This window comes from Nerophis ophidion, linkage group LG07 (assembly GCF_033978795.1).
Source record: "Nerophis ophidion isolate RoL-2023_Sa linkage group LG07, RoL_Noph_v1.0, whole genome shotgun sequence".
Classification (NCBI taxonomy): domain Eukaryota; kingdom Metazoa; phylum Chordata; class Actinopteri; order Syngnathiformes; family Syngnathidae; genus Nerophis; species Nerophis ophidion.
The window spans coordinates 37,699,736-37,720,007 of NC_084617.1; the positions used below are offsets into that span (position 1 = coordinate 37,699,736).

The window sequence follows — 20,272 nt, forward strand, 5'->3', positions numbered from 1 at the left end:
GTCAATTGTAAGTTTTTTTCTTTTTGTCATAGAAAACGTATTTTTTTCAATGGCAAACACAGAAAATATGCAATATTTTCCCCTAATGATGTGAGGTAATTGGGGCCTTCGATATAACAACATTGATTTTGATTCTTTTTTTTTTTTTGAATGATTAAAAAAAAAAAAATCACATCAAAATTTTAAGGCACCCAAAAGGGCTCAACTCAGAAAAAGTAAAATACATCATACTTAATGTTCGTTTTGTTTATTCCTAGATCAATTTCAGAACTATCCGTCGATTTAAGTTTGACATTTTTTTATGTTTTGTTTTATGTTTTATGCCCTTTTTGTCATAAAAAAATGTTTTTTTTTATATAACAAATACACAAAATATGCAATATTTGACCCCAAAAATATGTCAAATTGGAAATTGGGATGTGAAGTAACTAGGGCCTTCGATGTGTCAACAATTTTTAACAATATTGATTTTTGATTGATTTGAATGATGACATTTAAAAAAATATAAAATAAATACAAAAAATACACTAAAATTCTTAGGGACCCAAAAGGGCCCTACTCATGAAAGTGTTAGGTAAAATACACCATACTTATTTTTTTAAACTCTAGATCAACTTCAGATGTATCTGTCAATTATTAGTATTGATTTTTATTTTTTGTTTGTTTGTTTAATGCCCATTTTGTCATAGAAAACTTTGTTTTTTTATTCGGCAAACACACAAAGTATGCAAAATATTGTTCCCCACAAATATTTCAAAGTGGAATTTTGGATGTGAAGTAATTACAGCTTTCATTAAATCAATGACATTCGTTTTAATTCATTACTTCATTACCTTTTGAGCAATGAGCGTAAAAAACAAAACAGCCTGCAAGGCAGCTTTGTGTTATTAGTGAACATTGCAACTTTTTGTTCATTTATTCCACGCTTTAATGTTTTCTTTGTAATACTATTTTTAAAATAGTATTAGCTGCTGAGACCCCTCCAGGCCGCACTTTGCCCCCCCCCTCACACCACACACTGATCTACCTAGACCTTGTCTTGTAAAGCTGGGATGACCACGCTGATTTTAACAGTGTTTTATTGAACAACATGCACACCAAACAACATCGTCTTGAAGAAAATTAGCCATATCTTTGGATAAAATATTAGGAGTTTAAAATATGAAAGTAGACCAGCTACTTTAGTTGAAATGTTTGTACAATTAGCTTCAAAGTCGTTACATCACCTCCAGACAGGTGCCGACTCAGCTGCGTCCGTTCTTCTTATCTCCGTGCCTTCACTCACATTGCAGATAGTCCAGTGCAAGAGTCAGTGTCCACTTGGCAGACTTTTATGCTTGTGTCGGAGGCTGGACTGCGTCCGTGTGAGCTGACGCTGTGATTGGGTTGACGCTGTATTCCGAGTACGCGGGCGGCAGGTCGTCAGGCTTGCACCCCAGCTGTAACACAACAGATAACAACAGTTTAAAAAAACCTAACAATTCTGCCATTTACGGTGTTTTGTCTGGTTTCCTGATAAAGTTTTGAGACGTCTCCTACACCCAGTATTGTGCTGTTGAAGCAAGACTGTTTTTTTTATTTATTTTTGTGTTATGATATTTAAGCGAAAAAAAGTTTTCAAAAAATATACATTTTCTGCCCTTTTCGGGTATTGTCTGCACTCCTGATGAGGTTTTGAGACACCGATTACATCTACAGGATCAGTATTATTGCTGTTGAAGCAAGACATTTTCTTAAATTTGGTGTGTATGTGTCCCCCTTATGAACTTTTTGCGAAAAAAAGTTTACGAAAAATATACATTTTGCGACATTTCCAGGATTTGTTAGGACTCCTGATGAGGTTTTGAGACATCTCCTACAACTACAGGACAAGTATTGTGCTGTTGAAGCAAGACAGTTTCTTAAATTTGTTTAAGAAATTCACGACATTTTCGTGAATTTTTTTTTACGAAAAATATACATTTTGTGCCATTTTCAGGTTTTGTTGGGACTCCTGATGAGGTTTTGAGATGTCTTCTACATCTAAAGGACCAGTATTATGCTGTTGAAGCAAGACAGTTTCTTAAATTTGTGTGAAAGGGTACCCTTTATGACATTTTCACAAAAATAAGTTTACGAAGAACATACATTTTGTGCCATTTTCAGATTTTGTTGGGACTCCTGATGAGGTTTTGAGATGGCTCCTACATCTACAGGACCAGTATTGTGCCGTTGAACCAAGATAGTTTCTTAAATTTGTGTTAAAGGGTACCCTTTATGACATTTTCACGAAAATAAGTTTATGAGGAACATACATTTTGTGCCATTTTCAGATTTTGTTGGGACTTCTGATGAGGTTTTGAGACATTTCCTACATCTACAGGACTAGTATTGTGCTGTTGAAGCAAAACAGTTTCTTAAATTTGTGTGTAAGGGTACCCTTTATGACATTTTCGCGAAAACGAGTTTACGAAAAATATACATTTTGTGCCATTTTCGGTTTTTTTGGGGACTCCGGATGTGGTTTTGGGATGTGTCCTACAACTATAGGACCAATATTGTGGTGCTGAAGCAAGACAAGTTTTGATATTGTTTAATCAATGTTGGGTTCACACGATGATTTGACTATTGAATTTTTTTAATTTCCCAAACAATATTCTGCAACACAAATACAATGTTGAAACAACATGCTTTTTGACAATGTTGGGTCCTGACGTTGATTTGATCATTGAATTTTGGTCATTTACAGCGTGGCGCTGTTGGGTGAGTGGCCGTGCAAGCAACCTGAGGGTTCCTGGTGCGATCCCCACCTTCTACCAACCTCGTCACATCCATAGTGTCCTGAGCGAGACACTTCACCCTTGCTCCTGATGGGTCGTGGTTAGGGCCTTGCATGGCAGCTCCCGCCATCGGTGAGTGAATGTGTGTGTGAATGGGTGAATGTGGAAATAGTGTCAAAGCGCTTTAAGTATCTTGAAGGTAGAAAAGCGCTATGCAAGTATAACCCATTTAACATTTCCCAAAACAGGGGTAGCACGGTGGCATGTGCCTCACAATACGAAGGTCCTGAGTTCAATCCTGGGCTCAGGATCTTTCTGTGTGGAGCTTGCATGTTCTCCCCGTGGCTGCGTGGGTACTCCGGCTTCCTCCCACTTCCAAAGACATGCACCTGGGGATAGGTTGATTGGCAACACTAAATTGGCCCTAGTGTGTGAATGTGAGTGTGAATGTTGTCTGTCTATCTGTGTTGGCCCTGCGATGAGGTGGCGATTTGTCCAGGGTGTACCCCGCCTTCCGCCCGATTTTAGTTGAGATAGGCACCAGCGCCCCCCAAGGGAATAAGCGGTAGAAAATGGATTGATATATTATTGGGAACTTGTCTATATGCTGCATCTTTGTGGCATTTTTGACATAGCTCTTTGCAAAGTATTTGCAAATATACACAGTCTTTCTGCCTCTATTGGTTGGGGAGAAATGTCTCCACACATCAGATCAAATATATTTATCCCAATAACTCATCAAAACTTACCTGACTGGATGAAGTCCTTGGGCTCAAATACTAGTGTGACCTCAATAGCCGTGCTGTAGTGTGAAGCATGCTGGGAATGATCTGCACATGTGATGGAAGAATGCACTGCACATGTGACGGAGGAATGCACAGTGAAGGGTTGAAATTCTATTGAATTTGCATTAAATCTGGTTGTTTTAGCTAGTAGTCATGCTGCAAGATCTAGCATGTTGCATTAAATGTTTATTCCCATTCATTTTCCATTAATTCCCGCTAATTCCCATGTACTGTCATGAATAGTTTCCAACTTTGAATATTCCCGAAATTTTGCAACCCTAGTCAGGACCCGCAGATTTACCAGGATCCACTTGTTTTAACCATCCAGTCATCTCTGCTTTTGGTATTCCAGGAAACTGTATTATTTTGACCTTTCACTCTAGTGATTATTATTGACAAATATCAGGATGGTTGTGGACCAGTAACAGGCATGTGATTTGACCACATTGAAAAAGACTGAAAAAATTTCCGGAGGTCTGGGGGACGAAGGACCCCAGCCAGGTCCAGGGCGGTGCCCTGGTGGGGGGATAAGGGGGGCAACGACCCCCGAAGCTCCTGGTTTTTCACCAATTTAACATGCTAAAACTAACAAAGACAGCACCATTTGAAGAAAATATTTTAGTGTTTAAAGACATGAAAACATCATTAATAGAACATACATACCCCAATTAACCTAATGAATCACTGTATATGGTTCAGTCCCAAAAGGATTTAATCACTAATATTTACATCTTGTGTTCATTTCACATCCACAGGTGTCACATTGATCAGTGTTATTATCTACAGTTTATTTACAGTATTACCACATTACTTCAGTTCACTTCACACATTTACTTGCTCGGAGAGTCCTAACATGAGCTTTCCTTGCAAATTTCTGAGCAGCCTGCATTTTCCTTTTGGTCTCTGCTTTTGTAGCTTCTTTTTGGGATTTCACTGCCAACTTCTGCCTCTAGTATTATATGCAAATTTATTTCAAATAAATTGTTAACTGGAATCAATAATGCGACTATTTGAATTTCTGTAATTTCATAATATATTTTCACGTGGCTTTTTATTTTCAGAAAAACCCATTTATATTTCGCAAAGCAATAATTGGTTAATATTTAAAACAAACATGCGTATTTCGCAAGCAAATATTTTTTAGCTTACCTCATTATGAACTACCCTGTCTGCAGCTGAAGTGGGTTGTTTGGGTGGATCTTTCCTTTCGATGTCTACGGCAGTTGTCGATGCAAACAAAGGATGAAGTCCGTAAGGTTTGCTACCTTTCGGTTGACATCCAAAAGTTCCAGCTAGTGAAAAGTTAGTTTTCCTTGCTTCAAGTTGTTTTATATGTTTTTGGCGTTTCGCAAGTACTTCCAAAGCCTTGAAACCTTGTGATCCATAGTCAATATTATCATGACACCACGTGCACAAAACTTTTCCGGGACAATCGATTTTCCGGATAAAATCGCCAAACAAAGTCGTAACTTTCTTCTTCCCAACAGTATCAGTGATTTCCCTTTCCATCCAGTCCCATCGAAACTTATTTTTGACAAGTTTATCAATTTCTTTTACTCGTGAAGCGTCCTTTCTCTCGAGAACCGACATAGTTTACATTTGGAAAATGGCGGTAATAACGTCATCATTCATAACAGATGTCCTGATTGGTCACAAGGAACATATCGGCCAATCAACCACGGCGTAATATTACATCACGCTGTAGGTGATTGGTCGACACTTTTTTTCCCCCCGAGATTAAAAAAGACGGAATTCCGACTTTAGACGGAAAAATCACATGCCTGCAGTAAAGACTCACCTCAGTATAGGAGGGAGGAGGTCCACTGTAGTTGGCGGCGTTGTACTGTGGAGGCGTAAAGATCTCCTGGCTGTACCGAGGCGTCCTGTGGTGGTCTTCCTCGTCCTGTGACAGTCTTCCGGGGAAGGGGATGAAATATATGGAAGGAGGGCGATTGTCCTGCTCGCTGCGACGCCACGCCTCCCTCTCGATCTGCTCCTGCCGCAGGCGACTGCACGCCCGGCAGAAGGTGGTGCAGAACATGATGAGGAGGCCGATGCCCAGGATGGCCAGGAAAATCCTTGGGGAGGTAAAGAACGGCGTCGGTGGAGTGGACTGAGGGGATCATGGCGTGCGGCATGGACTTACTCTAATGCTGGGATGCTTTTCAGAGACATACTTTGTGGTGCTGAAAATAACTGAAATGGACTGGCGGTCAGACCTGAATGGGAAGAGGTTACAGTCCATTTAAAACAAAAGACATGTTGGGAATTTTAAAAGATTAATCAATTTGTATTATAAATCATCCATTTGAAATCTATATTATATGAGCAAATGAGTCAAGAAAGAAGGGAATAATAAGGACTTATTTTTAGAGATATACTGAGTCGATAATGGTACCAGTCTGATATCAAAAATATCAGATCATATAGACTTGCACTGTCCGATACATGTGCAAAGCTGGACAGCCACTTGACAGCGAAATGTCCTCCAAAATGTTTTTTTTTTTGGACTAAGGTTAAACATGCTAGCAGCTACACAACAGCTAAGCACACAAGCAAGACATACATAATAATTGTCCCTAATTCACGCTCCTCCCAAGGGACCAAATTGTTTTCACGTGAAGTTAATTTTTCATCTACATGTGTCAAGATAGTTTAGTTTTTTTTACTAACACTCAAGATGATTTTACAGCATTGTGTCTTCCCCCCACACCCCCACGCTCCTCAGAATACAATTCTGCTCAGGACCCCATTTCGCCATGCTGACAATGTTGGATGTCTTCCCTGCAGGGAGCTTTTAGGGCGGTGAAAGTGTGAGTAAGGGCATCTTTTTGTAAATGAACACTCAGGTTTAAACTTTCGATTATTGTAGGGTTGGAGTAATCTATCAGTTGGTTTACTCAATTAATCGAGTAACCGGTTCAACACTTTATAGCCATAACCTTCATTAACTTCTTTTACTTTCCCTTACCTTGTTTGACCTTTTTTTAAACTTTCATTTACCATGTTCCTTTACCTTATTTTCCCTTTATTTCCCTTCCACTTACCTTTTTTTTTACCTTCTATTGACCTTCCTTTTCCTTGTTTCACCTACTATTGACCTTTTTTACCTTTTATTTACCTTCTTTTACCTACCGTTGACCTTGTTTTACATTTTATTCACCCACTTTTAACTACCATTTACCTTATTTTTACCTTTTATTCACATTATTTCACTTAACTATTAACCTTATTTAACTTTTTATTCACCTTTGTTTACCTATTATATACTTTATTTTACCTTTTCTTCAACTATTTTAACTAATATTTACCTTATTTTACCTTTTATTTACCTTATTGTACTTACTATTTATCTTATTTTACATTCTATTCACCTTTTTTTACCTACAATTTACTTTATTATTCGTTTTGTTCATCTTCTTTTATTTTCTACATACCTTATTTTACCTTTTATTCACCTTTTTTTAACCTATTATTTACCCTAGTTGACCTTTTAGTCACCTTATTTTACCTACTATTTGCCTCATTTCATGATTAGTTGTCTTTTTTTACTTTCTATTTACCTTGTTTTACCTCCTTTTATCTTTTATTGAACTTATTTTACCTTCCATTTAACTTAATTTACCTTATTTTACCATTTATTCAACTTGTTTACTTTCTATTAACCTTTTACTTCCTTTTACTTTGTATTTAAATTCTTTAACGTTTATTTACCTCGTTTCACCTTCTTTTACCCTAAATGCAGCTTGTTGTATCTTACTTTAACTTATATTCAGCTTGTTTTACCTTCTATTTACCTTATTCTAGCTTTTTATTTTTTTTCTTCCATCTTTTATGGACATTCTATACCATTTCATTTACCTTATTTTAACATCTTTTACCTTCTATTTAATTGTTTTTATTGTCTTTTACCTTTTTTACTTACCGTATTTTAACTTCTTTTTAACCTATGTTATCTTCTTTTATGCAGTCCGTATTCAATAAATTGTATTAGTTACACTCATTAAACGATTAACCGAAGCAACAGAATATGAATCAAAGCTTTTTTCAAATCAAGTTTTCAATTTAATCGATTAATCGCTGCAGCAAAATTTATCACATTTTAGCAGAAATTGGAAGTGCTTACTTGAAGACATATTTTCTGACACTTTCTGGTCCTGGAAGCACTCCAGACACCCAAACATGTGTATAGAAGTAATTAATTATTTGGTATTTTATCAAAGTCATCCAGCCCTTTGGAACAATTTATGTTTTAAGTCCCAAACTGCAAGATATACTTTGAACCCAGAAATACATTCTCCAAGTCACTATGATCGCAGAAATTTTTTTTTTTTTTTACGACCGCCTTTGTTGAAGAGATAAGACGCTTCAGCAGGCTGTAAAAAAAAAAAAAAAAGGTGCAGTAATCAAATGAGCTTTTACAATCAGGCTGCTGGTAAAATGTGGTAAATATCAGGTGATCTCCAATGCCACTTAGGTAAGCCATACGGAAGCTGTGACTAGCTACTTTTGCCTGGAACAATTGAGTGTTGATATGTTGTATTACACAACAGGTAGTTTGACACCTGACACAATCACGAGCGCCTGAATCCCAGCATTCATTGCTCGACTCGAACACACGCCCAACGTCAATAACACGTCTTTTTTCAACCGTAGTAAACAATAGCTTATGGATTATGTAAATGATCAACTTGTGGTTTGGTACCACTTGAGAACGACGGTATCGTTATTAAGGTTTATTTATAAGCACTTTACTAATAACTCTGTAAATGATTAATAATCTTGTGTAACAGGAAGTGCTGCTTTTCTATTTGGCAATATGTGTGACTGACTATCTTTTGTGTTCAATATCCGTAAGGAATACTATTAGTTTATTAACCCTCTTTCAAGTACATTTTAGCTGTAATTTGGCAATAATTGGTGGTGGGTTGTACATGATTTTTCCAAAGAGGGTTTTTTTCCCCTTTCATTAAAAATAAAAAATATATATATTTTTTTCATTTAAATATTTTATTCTTACACGGGCGTATGATACACTGGCAATTATTTCACAAAATTGTAAAGCCATACATTACATACAAGTCCTTTATCAAAATAAATAAATAAATAAAATAATGTCATGAAATAGTTTGTTGTTGTTTTTTTTGCTTAAATCCGTCAATCTGTTTAGCCTTCTACAAAAAACACCAAACATGGAATTATTTTATTTTAAACCATTGAAGGCCTTTTAATAAAATGATGTCACAGTTTTAGGTAGTATACATTTGCATAACACAAGCTTTTTTATTTTTACTAATTTAAACGTGACATTATCTGATCAAAAGGCCAACAAAAGGGTCAACATTATAAAAAAGTTTGATTTGTTTGTCTAAGACTGAAGTTTATTAAGAAATTTAACAAAAGAAAGTTGGTAAAAAAGTGCTTTTACACCTTTTAGAAACTTAAGAACTTGTATGTATATCAAAAATGTGTAAAATGGTGATATTTACAATAATAATGATATTGAAAGTGCACAGCAATGTACTGATCTTAAGGACTTATATAGCAGGTTAAAAATTCTGGTGCTCACTGATATATCTGGAAACACCAGAAAATGTATTATTCACATCAATATTTTTAATATAAGAAATGAGTATGATATGTAAAATAATGATCAAATAGCAGTGTGATATATTTAAATATTACACACAATCAATATTTAATATGAAAAATAAATGTGTGAAGCAGTACAGGTGATTTAAAATGGTGTCTACATGGTCTTGGTCAATGCTAAACATACAAAAGAATAAAGGCAAACAAAAAACAGTAAGTCAACAAAGTCGGTCTATGAAGAGTAAACAACGTGTTGTTGAACAAGTGACTGTGAAGGAAGCAGAGAGAAGCTTCTTACCTTGCAGCCAAGAGACGTCTCACCGCAGGTGTGGCCCTCGGCAGAGCGCAAGTGAGCTCCTCCTGCTGTAGGTGTCACACCTGTCTATGGAAGCAAGGGGTAAGTGTGAGTACCATTTAAGCAAACAACAGTCTTAATCTATGCTCCACAACAAATATACAATTATAGTGTTTTGTTTTTATAGTGCGTTGTCTTTTATTAGCATGTGCTCAAGGTCCATCACACGAATTTATGACCGCTTTGCAACTTTTAAAGCAAACGCCACCAAGCCTCGAAACAAGAACAAGCCCACATTTGAAACATTTCTTACTGTTATCAAAATAAGTTATAATTTTGTCAAATAAATGAAAACGACTCACCTTGGACTTTCCATTGAACCTTCACAGAAGATCTAAACCACTGCACAGACTCCTCCTGCTTACTCCTGATATTGCAGTGTGGTTATTAAATGAGACGTTATGGAAAATGGTCACAAAATGCATTTTTGAATGCATATTTTGCATTTTTTGGCCTAATTTAAGTGTTTATTTACCGTATTTCCCGGACTGTGAGCCCCGCCCACCAAATTAAGAAAAACAACATTTCCATAAATAAGTCACAGATATATATGTTGTGAAATGAGTTATTTACACATAAATATTCTGCAAATGTTTATTTACATACCTTAATTGTTTCCAAACGGTCCCTGAAACACGGAAGTAAAATGGCTGATCAAACAAAACAGAAGTCTTCGTCATGGACCCACTAGCTTTTAATTCACTTTTGTTTACCTATTATATGCCTTATTCTACCTTGTATTCACCTATTTTTTAACTACTATTTAGTTTGTTTTACTGTTTCTGCACATTCTTCAATAGATTACTTGAATATTAAAATAATTGATAGCAGTAGTTTTATCTGATTACTCAACCACGATTACTAATGTTATCGATAGCAGCAGCCATCGTTTTATCTGATTATTTAATTAATCAAACAAACTAATCGATAAACTACTTTATTAATAAAATAATCCATAACAGCAGCCTGAGTTTTATCCGATTACTCAAACAAACTAATTTACAGATTACTCAATTACAAAAGTTATCAATAGCAGCAGCCATCGTTTTATCCAATTATTTCATTAACCAAATAAACTAATAGATAGACTACTTGATTATTAAAATAATCGATAGCAGCAGCCATCGTTTTATCCAATTACCTTAACAAAATAACCAATGGATTACTCAATTACTAAAGTTTTCGATAGCAGCGGCCGTAGTTTTAGTTTCATCAGATTCCTCGATTATGAAATAAAAGAATCGCAGCAGCCCTAGTTTAATCTGATTACTTGACAGAAACTAATCCTTGGATAACTCGATGACTAAAGTTATCGATAGCAGCAGCCCTACTTTTATCCAATTACCTGAAAAAAACTAATTAATGGATTACTTGATTACTAAAGTTTTCGATAGCAGCAGCCCTAGTTACCTCCGATTACTCGGTTAATTGAACAAACTAATCAATGGAATACTTGATTACTAAATTTATCGATTGTAGCAGCCATTATTTTATCCGATTATTTCATTACGTAATTAAACAAAATAATCAATAGACTACTTGATTATTAAAATAATGGATAGCAGCAACCCTAGTTTTATCCGATTACTTGAACAAAGTAATTTATGGATTACGAAAATACTAAAGTTATAGATAGCAGCAGCCCTAGTTTAATCCGATTACTCGATTAATCGACCAAAATTTAATCTATGGATTACTCAAGTTATTGATAGCTGCAGCCATCGTTTTATTTGATTAATTCATTAATCAAACAAACTAATCGATAAACTATTTAATTATTAAAACAATTGATAGCAGCAGCCCTAGTTTTATCCGATTACTCGTACAAACTAATCTGTGGAATGCTCAGTTACTAAAGTTATCGATAGCAGCAGCCCTAGTTTCATCCGATTACTCGATTAATCGTACAAACTAATCGCTGCAGCCCGAGCTTCATCTGATTACTCGACTATAACAGGAACTAGTCTTATCTAATACTTAATTATTAAAATAATAGATAGCACCAGCCCTAGTTAAATCTAATTATTCGATTACTTAAACTAATCTATGGATTACTCAAGTTATCGGCAGCAGCAGCCCTAGTTTCATCCGATTACTCGATATTCAAAATAATCCATGGCAGCAGCCATAGTTTCATCCAATTACTCTCCAGTAATCGAATAATAAAAAAAATTGATAGCAGCAGCACTAGTTTATTCCGTTTACTCGATAAAGTTAAAGTTAAAGTACCAAAGATTGTCACACACATACTAGATGTGGCGAAATTATTCTCTGCATTTGACCCATCACCCTTGATCACCCCCTGGGAGGTGAGGGGAGCAGTGGGCAGCAGCGGTGCCGCGCCCGGGAATCATTTTTGGTGATTTAACCCCCAAATCCAACCCTTGATGGTGAGTGCCAAGCAGGGAGGTAACTAAAGTTATCAATAGCAGCAGCCATTGTTTTTATCCGATTATTTCATTAATCAAACAAACTAATGGATGGACTACTTGATTATTAAAATAATCGATAACATCAGCCGTAGTTTTATCCGATTATTCGAACAAACTAATCAATGGATTACTTGATTATTAAAATAATCGATAGCAGCAGCACTAGTTTCAACCGATTTTTTGATTAATTGAACAAACTAATCTATGGATTACTTGATTACTAAAGTTATCATTTCATCCGATATTTTTATTAATAAACAACATAACCGATAGATTGATTGATTGATTGATACTTTTATTAGTAGATTGCACAGTTCAGTACATATTCCGTACAATTGACCACTAAATGGTAACACCCGAATAAGTTTTTCAACTTGTTTAAGTCGGGGTCCACGTTAATCAATTCATGGTGGACTACTCGATTATTAAAATAATCGATAAAAGCAGCCCTAGTTTTATCCGATTATTCGAACAAACTAATCAATAGATTACTCGATAATCAAAAAAATCGATAGCAGCAACTATGATGAATGACTTCATGACCTTATGAATCAAAAGAAAAAAATCAATAATTACTCAATTAAAAAAATAATCGATAGCATCAAAGTCACACGGTTTTATGTTCAAGTCAACGGTTGCCATGGTTACGTCCTTTTATGAGCTCTACAAGAGTACAGGGCATACTCAATAGTATAATTAAAAACAGCAATAAGAATGATTTCTTTACAGACGGACACGTAACGATAATACCAATATGAACGAAGTAGCGGAAGAATTTAATAATTACTTTGTAAATAGTGGAACCAAACTAGAGTAAAGGATTCCAGTTGAAGAATTGAACTGTGGTGAATTTATTGAAAATGAAATGTGATATTAAGTAGTTCAATCCATAACTGATTGAAATAGTTATGAGAAGAACTGATGTATTTAGAACACATGATGTAAATTTAGTTTTTGGACACATAAAGAGAATATGTCAAATATGTGAGGCATCATATTGATACTGTATACATGTTCCAAATACATCTCAACCAACCAACCAACCAACCGACACTTTAAAAATGTGACATCATAAATATGAAATAAATATTTAAATATAGTTTGTTTCTTTAAATCGGCGTAGTTTAAATTGTTGGATTGTTTATGTAATATTTACTGTGACAAAATAATAGCTAGAGACAAAACCATTATACAATCAGACTGCTTAAAGCAGAGATGTGCTTTAAGTATCTTAAACTCTCCAGCTAGTGTCATCTAATAACCTTAAAGTCTCAAGCCAGTGCCATTTAATAACCTTAAAGTCTCAAACTTGGGCTGTCTCATAATCTGAAAGTCTACAAATAGAGCCATTTTATAACCTTAAAGTCTCATGCTAGTGCCATTTTATAATCCTAAAGTCTTAAACTAGTGCCATATAATAACCTTAAAGTCTTAAACTAGTGCCGACTCATAATCTTAAAATTTCAAGATGGTGCCATCTAATAACCTTAGAGTATCATGCTAGTGCTATCTCATAGTCTTTAAGTCTCAAGATAGTGGCATCCAACAACCTTAAAGTCTTATGCTAGTGCCATCTCATAATCTTAAAGTCTCAAAGTAGTGCCATTTAGTAACCTTAAAGTTTCAAGATAGTGCCATCCAATAACCTTAAAGTCTCAAACTAGTGCAATCTCATAATCTTTAAGTCTCAAACTCGTGCAATCTTATAACTTTAAAGTCTCAAGCTAGTGCCATACAATAACCTTAAAGTCTCAAGATAGTGACATCTCATAACCTTAAAGTCTCAAGATACCATTTCCTAATCTTAAAATCTCAAAATAGTGCCAATCTCATAATCCCAAACTGTCAAGAATCTAATAACCTTAAAGTTTCAAGCTAGTGCCATCTAATAACCTTAAAGTCTCATGTTAGTGCCACCTCATAATATTAAAGTTTTAAGAAGTGCAATCTAATAATCTTAAAGTCTCAAAGTAGTGCTATTTAATAACCTTAAAGTCTAGGACTAGTACCATCTCATAATCTTAAAGTCTCAAGATAGTGACATCTCATAACCTTAATGTCTCAAATTATTACTTTAAGGTCTCAAACTAGTGTCATCTTGAAACTTCAAAGTCTCACGTCCTTACTTTAAATTCTCAAACTAGTGCCATCTCATAATCTTAAAGTCTTAAACTAGTGCCATCTCATTAGCTTCAATTCTCGAGCTAGTGCCTTCCTGTAACCTTGAAGTCTTAAGATAATGCTATCTCATAACCTTAAAGTCTCAAATCATTACTTTAAGGTATCAAGCTAGTGTAATCTCATAATCTTAAAGTCTTAAATCTTTACTTTTAAAGTTTCAAGCTAGTCATTTCATAACCTTAGTCTCACACTATTATCATCGCATAACCTTACGTTTTCAAGTCCTTACTTTAATTTCTCAAACTAGTGCTATCTCATAACCTTAAAATCTCAATGTAGTGCTATCTCATAACCTTAAAATCTCAATGTAGTGCTATCTCATAACCTTAAAGTCTCAAGTCCTCACTTAAGAGGTTTTAAGATAGTACCACCTCAGTACTTTTAAGTTCTCAAGCTAGTGCCATCTCATAACATTAAGTTCTCAAGCTAGAGCAATCTTATGATATTAAGTTATCAAGGTAGTACCATATCATACCCTTTAAGTCTAAAGCCAGTTCCAGCTCAAAGTTAGTGATAGTGTCATCTTGTAACCTTAAAGTCTCATGTTCTTACTTTAAAGTCTCAAGCTAGTGCCATCTCATAATCTTAAATTCTCAAGATAGTGTCATCATGTAACCTTAAAGTCTCAAGTCCTTCCCTAAAGTCCTCAAGCTAGTGTCATATCATAATATTAAAGTCTCAAGTCTTTACTTTTAAGTTGTCAAGCCAGTGTCGTCTCTAAACCTTAAAATCTCTAGTTAGTGCCATTTCATAACCCTAACTTCTCAAGCTAGTGCCATCTCATAACCCTAACATCTCAAGCTAGTGCCGTCCCATAACCCTAACCTCTAAAGCAAGTTCCATCCCATAACCCTAACTTTTCAAGCAAGTGCCATCTCATAACCCTAACTTCTCAAGGTAGTGCCGTCCCATTACCCTAACCTCTCAAGCAAGTTCCATCCCATAACCCTAACTTCTCAAGCTAGTGCCATCCCATAGCGCTAACTTCTCAAGCTAGTGCCATCCCGTAGCCCTAACTTCTCAAGCTAGTGCTATCTCATAACCCTAAATTCTCAAGCTAGTGCCATCTCATAACCCTAACTTCTCAAGCTAGTGTCATCCCATAACCCTTAAGTTTCAAGCTAGTGCCATCCCATAACCCTTAAGTCTCAAGCTAGTCCTAAGTCAATTTGGTAAGAAACAAGCAAGTCACAAGTCGAGTCGTACTTATAGCAAGTCAAATCAAAATGCTTGCATTGACACATTGAAAAGACAAAAAAAAACATTGTAGCCTAAAGTTTTATTTTATACTCAAAAATTATAACAATAATATTGGTGACATTTGGGTACATTGTTGCTCTGTTTTTAGCTGTAACTTTGGTTGTGTTACTTCAAGTCCAAATTGAGAGATTTCCTTTAAGAGGGTTTTCTTCATGTTAAATTTGAATGTATACTTTTATTATTTTATAGATCAACAATAGACTGGGAAATCATTTCAGACCAGATTTTTTTTATTACCTTTATGTAATTATTAATGAAGCAGTGTCTGCCGTGATGAAAACACTTGGTTATCTAGACTGGTTATCATAAAAAAAACGGAATATTACTTCATATAACATCACGTTGACATTAGCTTCATGTTAGTTTAAAAAGCTACGTTAAATCATGCTTTTTGATAACGTCGGACATGACAATAAGTTAGCTAAAGACAGGTGTGCTGCATACTAATCGGGAAAGCATTTTTACCACTGCCGAGTTAGCTTCAAAGATGCCTGCCCAGAATGTAAACAATAATATCAGCTTTTGTCTTATCTGTTATTAGCACCTCTGATTAGTTTTTGTCTCACTAAATCAGCCATATACGATCTATTGTTGGACGTTTATATATAGTAACGTTACTAAAGTGTGTCATGTAATACATATATATATATATATATATATATATATATTTATATATATGTATATATATATATATTTATATATATATATATATATATATTTTTTTTTTGTATGTACACATACCTTCTACATCGCTAGAAATAGCTTTTGTATTTTGTCTTCATCCACAGTGTTTGAAGGTTGCAAAAAGAATGCATTTTCCCCCCAGAAGTTGTTTATATTCGAACAAGGCAAGCGCAAAAACGGAGACGGCCACTTAAATTTTTTTCATAGATGTGGCCATCTTGACTACCGACCTCGAACTCTCATATCTCAACTATGACGTCATTCCAAACTCCCACTTCCGAGGTCAATAGGATCGAACCACCTGTTCCTCAACACCACCAAGACCAGGGAAATGGTGGCGTTGAATATTAAGGTTGACTGGGGGGAGCAGGGTCACACTAACAAATAATAGAGATTGGGGGATAAACTGGACTGGACTGCCAACAAAAACTCTTTTGTGCGGGAATGGTCAGAGCCATCTTCCTCAGAAGGCTGGCATCCTTCAACATCTGCAAGAAGCTGTTATAGATAGCTTAGCAAAAAAAGATACACTTGGAAAAATGCAAATATTTAATTTAACAAGTCATTGTTAAATAATCTCCCTTAGCTATCAAGGCAGAAAGGAAGCATGGGAAACACTCAATGTCAACAAAATTCTAAAATCACATTAAAAACTTATCAATAAACTCTTAAATTAAAGCTGCGAAAAAAAGGAATACATAATAAATGCTTAAAAATGTGGAACAAAATAGTGCAAAGTGTGAAAACGTAAACAGAAAAAGCTGATAATAATTATTTTCTGCAGGTTTAATGCCAATAACCTACGGCTGTGTTCTAAAGCAGTGTTTCTTAACCATAGGGACAGGGGCCCATTGATGGGCCGGCAAAAAATATTTGTTTCTTGGCTGTGGTCTGTATGGGCCGTGGTAATACTCAGTTGAAATACCCTTTACCACCACTTGTGGCAGTAATGACAATCCCAAACAAACAGGGGAAAAAATGGAGCTACAGTCATGGAGAAGTATTTTAAGCGCAAAAAATACAATTAAAGTGGTGAAGCTGTATTTTTTGAGCAGTTTAATTAAGAAACATATTCAATTTCTATCATTCATATAGTTTATTTTATCGCAACATAATTGTATTTTTCCTCAGTTATTTATGATTCCCTTTCTTATACAGTATATTTCGTAAATACCTGTTTTTCTAATCACCCTGTCCTAAGCCTAAGGTTTATGTGTTAAAAAAATAATAATCTTTGTGATTGACGGCTTCACGGTGGCAGAGGGGTTAGTGCGTCTGCCTCACAAGACGAAGTTCCTGAAGTCTTGGGTTCAAATCCAGGCTCGGGATCTTTCTGTGTGGAGTTTGCATGTTCTCCCCGTGAATGCGTGGGTTCCCTCCGGGTACTCCGGCTTCCTCCCACTCCCAAAGACATGCACCTGGGGATAGGTTGATTGGCAACACTAAATTGGCCCTAGTGTTTGAATGTGAGTGTGAATGTTGTCTGTCTATCTGTGTTGGCCCTGTGATGAGGTGGCGACTTGTCCAGGGTGTACCCTGCCTTCCGCCCGATTGTAGCTGAGATAGGCGCCAGCGCCCCCCGCAACCCCGAAAGGGAATAAGCGGTAGAAAATGGATGGATGGATGGATTGACGAATGATTTCATGTCGTTTGACAAGTTTTAGTCTATTAAACTGTGGCAAGGTTACATATAATTATTGAATACAATTAAAATCAAGAATAATATTACTAGTTCAGTGTGAGATGGCGCAACCAAAAATTATAGTTGATACCGTTACCTAATTGGTTGTTAGCTTGTCACTCCCACTGATGAGCGATCACTTCCTGTGTTCCTCAGTTACCAGAGAGCGAGTTCCTTTACAACTTCAAGTTTCTTCCGACAAAGAAGAAAAAAAATGTACGTATTGTATTGCGTTGATATCGATTATGTGTCTATCACGATTTATATTGATATTGTTTAATCGCCCAGCCCTACCCTCAAGTCCAAGTCAAGTCTCAAGTAAAAAAAAAACAAGTCCACTTTTTTACCAGATTTGGTCAAGCAAGCCTCAAGTCCTCAAATTTGCGACTCGTGTGTTTGTCTATGTTTACATGACTGAAGTCCACGTTGGATTGTTCTCTCAAATACTGAATCACCAGCCTTCCAGAGCACACATTTTGGGGGAATTTATGTAAAAAAATGTAAATCCATTTTGTGTCCGCTACAAGTCCACATGCAGATGTGGGTTGGTTGGTTTAGGTTTAGGTTTAGGTTTAGGTGTATTTCGAACACGCTGCTGTTTGTTCAGCCAGGACAGCAGTTTGGGGAAGTTGTTATTGGCCCAGTTGATGTTGTCTTGGATGGTGTCGTAGGCCTGCTGGATACACCTCATCTCTGAGCCCGTCTCCTCCGTTAAAGAACCAAAAAAATTCTGCACCTGAGCACATGCAGAGAAGTGAATCTTACCAAATGTGAAAACTGTGAACATGTGACATGGACATAACAACAAGCACAATAATAAACATATTGTTGGAATAATACTCTGTAATTCTCAAATATTGGGCCAGGCGATGGCGCCATGGTCGAGGGGGGACGGAGGGGAGCGTGAGAGGTAATAGGGTAAATCTTGACACATATAGATTGATACATAAATAAACATTCACAACAGGGGTGGTGTGAAAAAATTCGGTCTACTAGGAAAAGGTAACTGTGAGCATGTACCAAACAGCCTGTTAGAAAATAATCTAATAATAAAAAAATGTTTAAAAATTTTCTTCAATAAAAAAAGATTCACAAGTAAAAAATGAATACTTTTTTTCAATACAAAAAATGTTTTGCAAATATAAAAATAATGTTCTTCAATTAAAAAAATAATTTTCAAGTATGAAAACATTCATCCATCCATTTCCTACCGCTTATTCCCTTTGGGGTCGCGGAGGGCGCTGGTGCCTATCTCAGCCACAATCAGGCCGAAGGCGTCGTACACCCTGGACAAGTCGCCACCTCATCGCAGGGCCAACACAGATAGACAGACAACATTCACACTCACATTCACATACTAGGGCCAATTTAGTGTTGCCAATCAACCTATCCCCAGGTGCATGTCTTTGGAGGTGGGAGGAAGCCAGAGTACCCGGAGGGAACCCTCGCAGTCACGGAAAAACATGCAAAGTCCACACAGAAAGATCCCGAGCCTGGGATTGAACTCAGGACCTTCGTATTGTGAGGCAGACGCACTAACCCCTCTTCAACCGTGCTGCCCAGTATGAAAACAATGTTCTTCAATTAAAAAAACTATGTGCATGTGTAAAAACAGTTTTATTCAATAAAAAATAATTTCCGCAAGTATAAAAACATTTTCATTAATACAAAAAATTATTCGCAAGTATAAGAAGAATTTCCTTCAAATAAAAAATTCTACAAGTAAAGAACAAACATTTCTTCAATTATTTTTTTTTTGCAAATATAAAAACAATTTCCATCAATTTAAAAGATAATTCGCAAGTATGAAAACAGTGTTCTTCAATTAAAAAAACAATTTGCAAATAAAACCATTTTTTTTTCAATTAAAAAAAACATTCGCATGTATAAAGCAATGTTCTTCCATAAAAAAATATGTGCAAGTATAAAAAACATTTCTTTCAACAACAAAAAAATATTTGCAAGTATAAAAATAATTTCCTTCAATAAAAAAAAATATTTGCAAGTATAAAACAAATGTGTTCAATATAAAATGGTATTTGCAAGTATACAAATAATTTCTTTCAATTAAAAAAAGCTTTGCAAGTATAAAAACTTTTTTTTTTTTCAAATTTTGGCAGTAATATTCAATACACTCAGAGCACCTGTAATTCGCACTCCACGACGACAGGTGGTGCTGCTGAGTCAATTTAAGAACTTCAAAGCTACTTTTATTTGTGCAAGGTGCCGTCCACCAAAAATAACAAAGAAAAAGAACTCAACATTTAAGTTAACCTTTAAGAGTCCCCTCTCTTCTGTCCGCCATTTTACTCCCGATCCTTCTTCTTTGTCTTTGTTATCTTTAGCAGATGGCACCATGTGAAAATAACTTGCCCATCGCTTTTTTACTTGCAGAATTAATTTTTTTGAATTTGCGAACCGTTGGGTGTGAGTAAAAACTGTTTATTGTGTTTAGTTTTGGCAGGAATTTCAAAACACACATATAGATTAGACAACAAACAATAAACTACTAGGAACATTAGAACTTTCTTCAATAAAAGAAT

At 35.7% G+C, this 20,272-nt stretch overlaps 2 protein-coding genes across 2 annotated transcripts in view; both read right to left on the reverse strand.

Annotated features, from left to right (window-relative positions):
• Window positions 1-1,062: 1,062 nt before the first annotated feature.
• si:dkey-283b1.6 (uncharacterized) lies at window positions 1,063-12,611 on the reverse strand. Its single transcript, XM_061906120.1, has 4 exons — window positions 9,435-12,611; window positions 5,691-5,763; window positions 5,343-5,622; window positions 1,063-1,439 (listed from the first exon to the last, which is right to left on the reverse strand). The coding sequence occupies exons 2-4, from the start codon at window positions 5,717-5,719 to the stop codon at window positions 1,332-1,334; spliced, it is 417 nt and encodes a 138-aa protein (XP_061762104.1). The 5' UTR covers window positions 5,720-5,763; window positions 9,435-12,611; the 3' UTR covers window positions 1,063-1,331.
• Window positions 12,612-16,583: 3,972 nt separating this feature from the next.
• The window catches only part of erap1b (endoplasmic reticulum aminopeptidase 1b), a 76,466-nt gene continuing 72,777 nt past the window's right edge, over window positions 16,584-20,272 (reverse strand). The window contains 1 exon segment of the mRNA XM_061906119.1: window positions 16,584-18,465. Coding sequence (XP_061762103.1) covers window positions 18,250-18,465 — 216 coding nt within the window. The 3' untranslated portion in view covers window positions 16,584-18,249.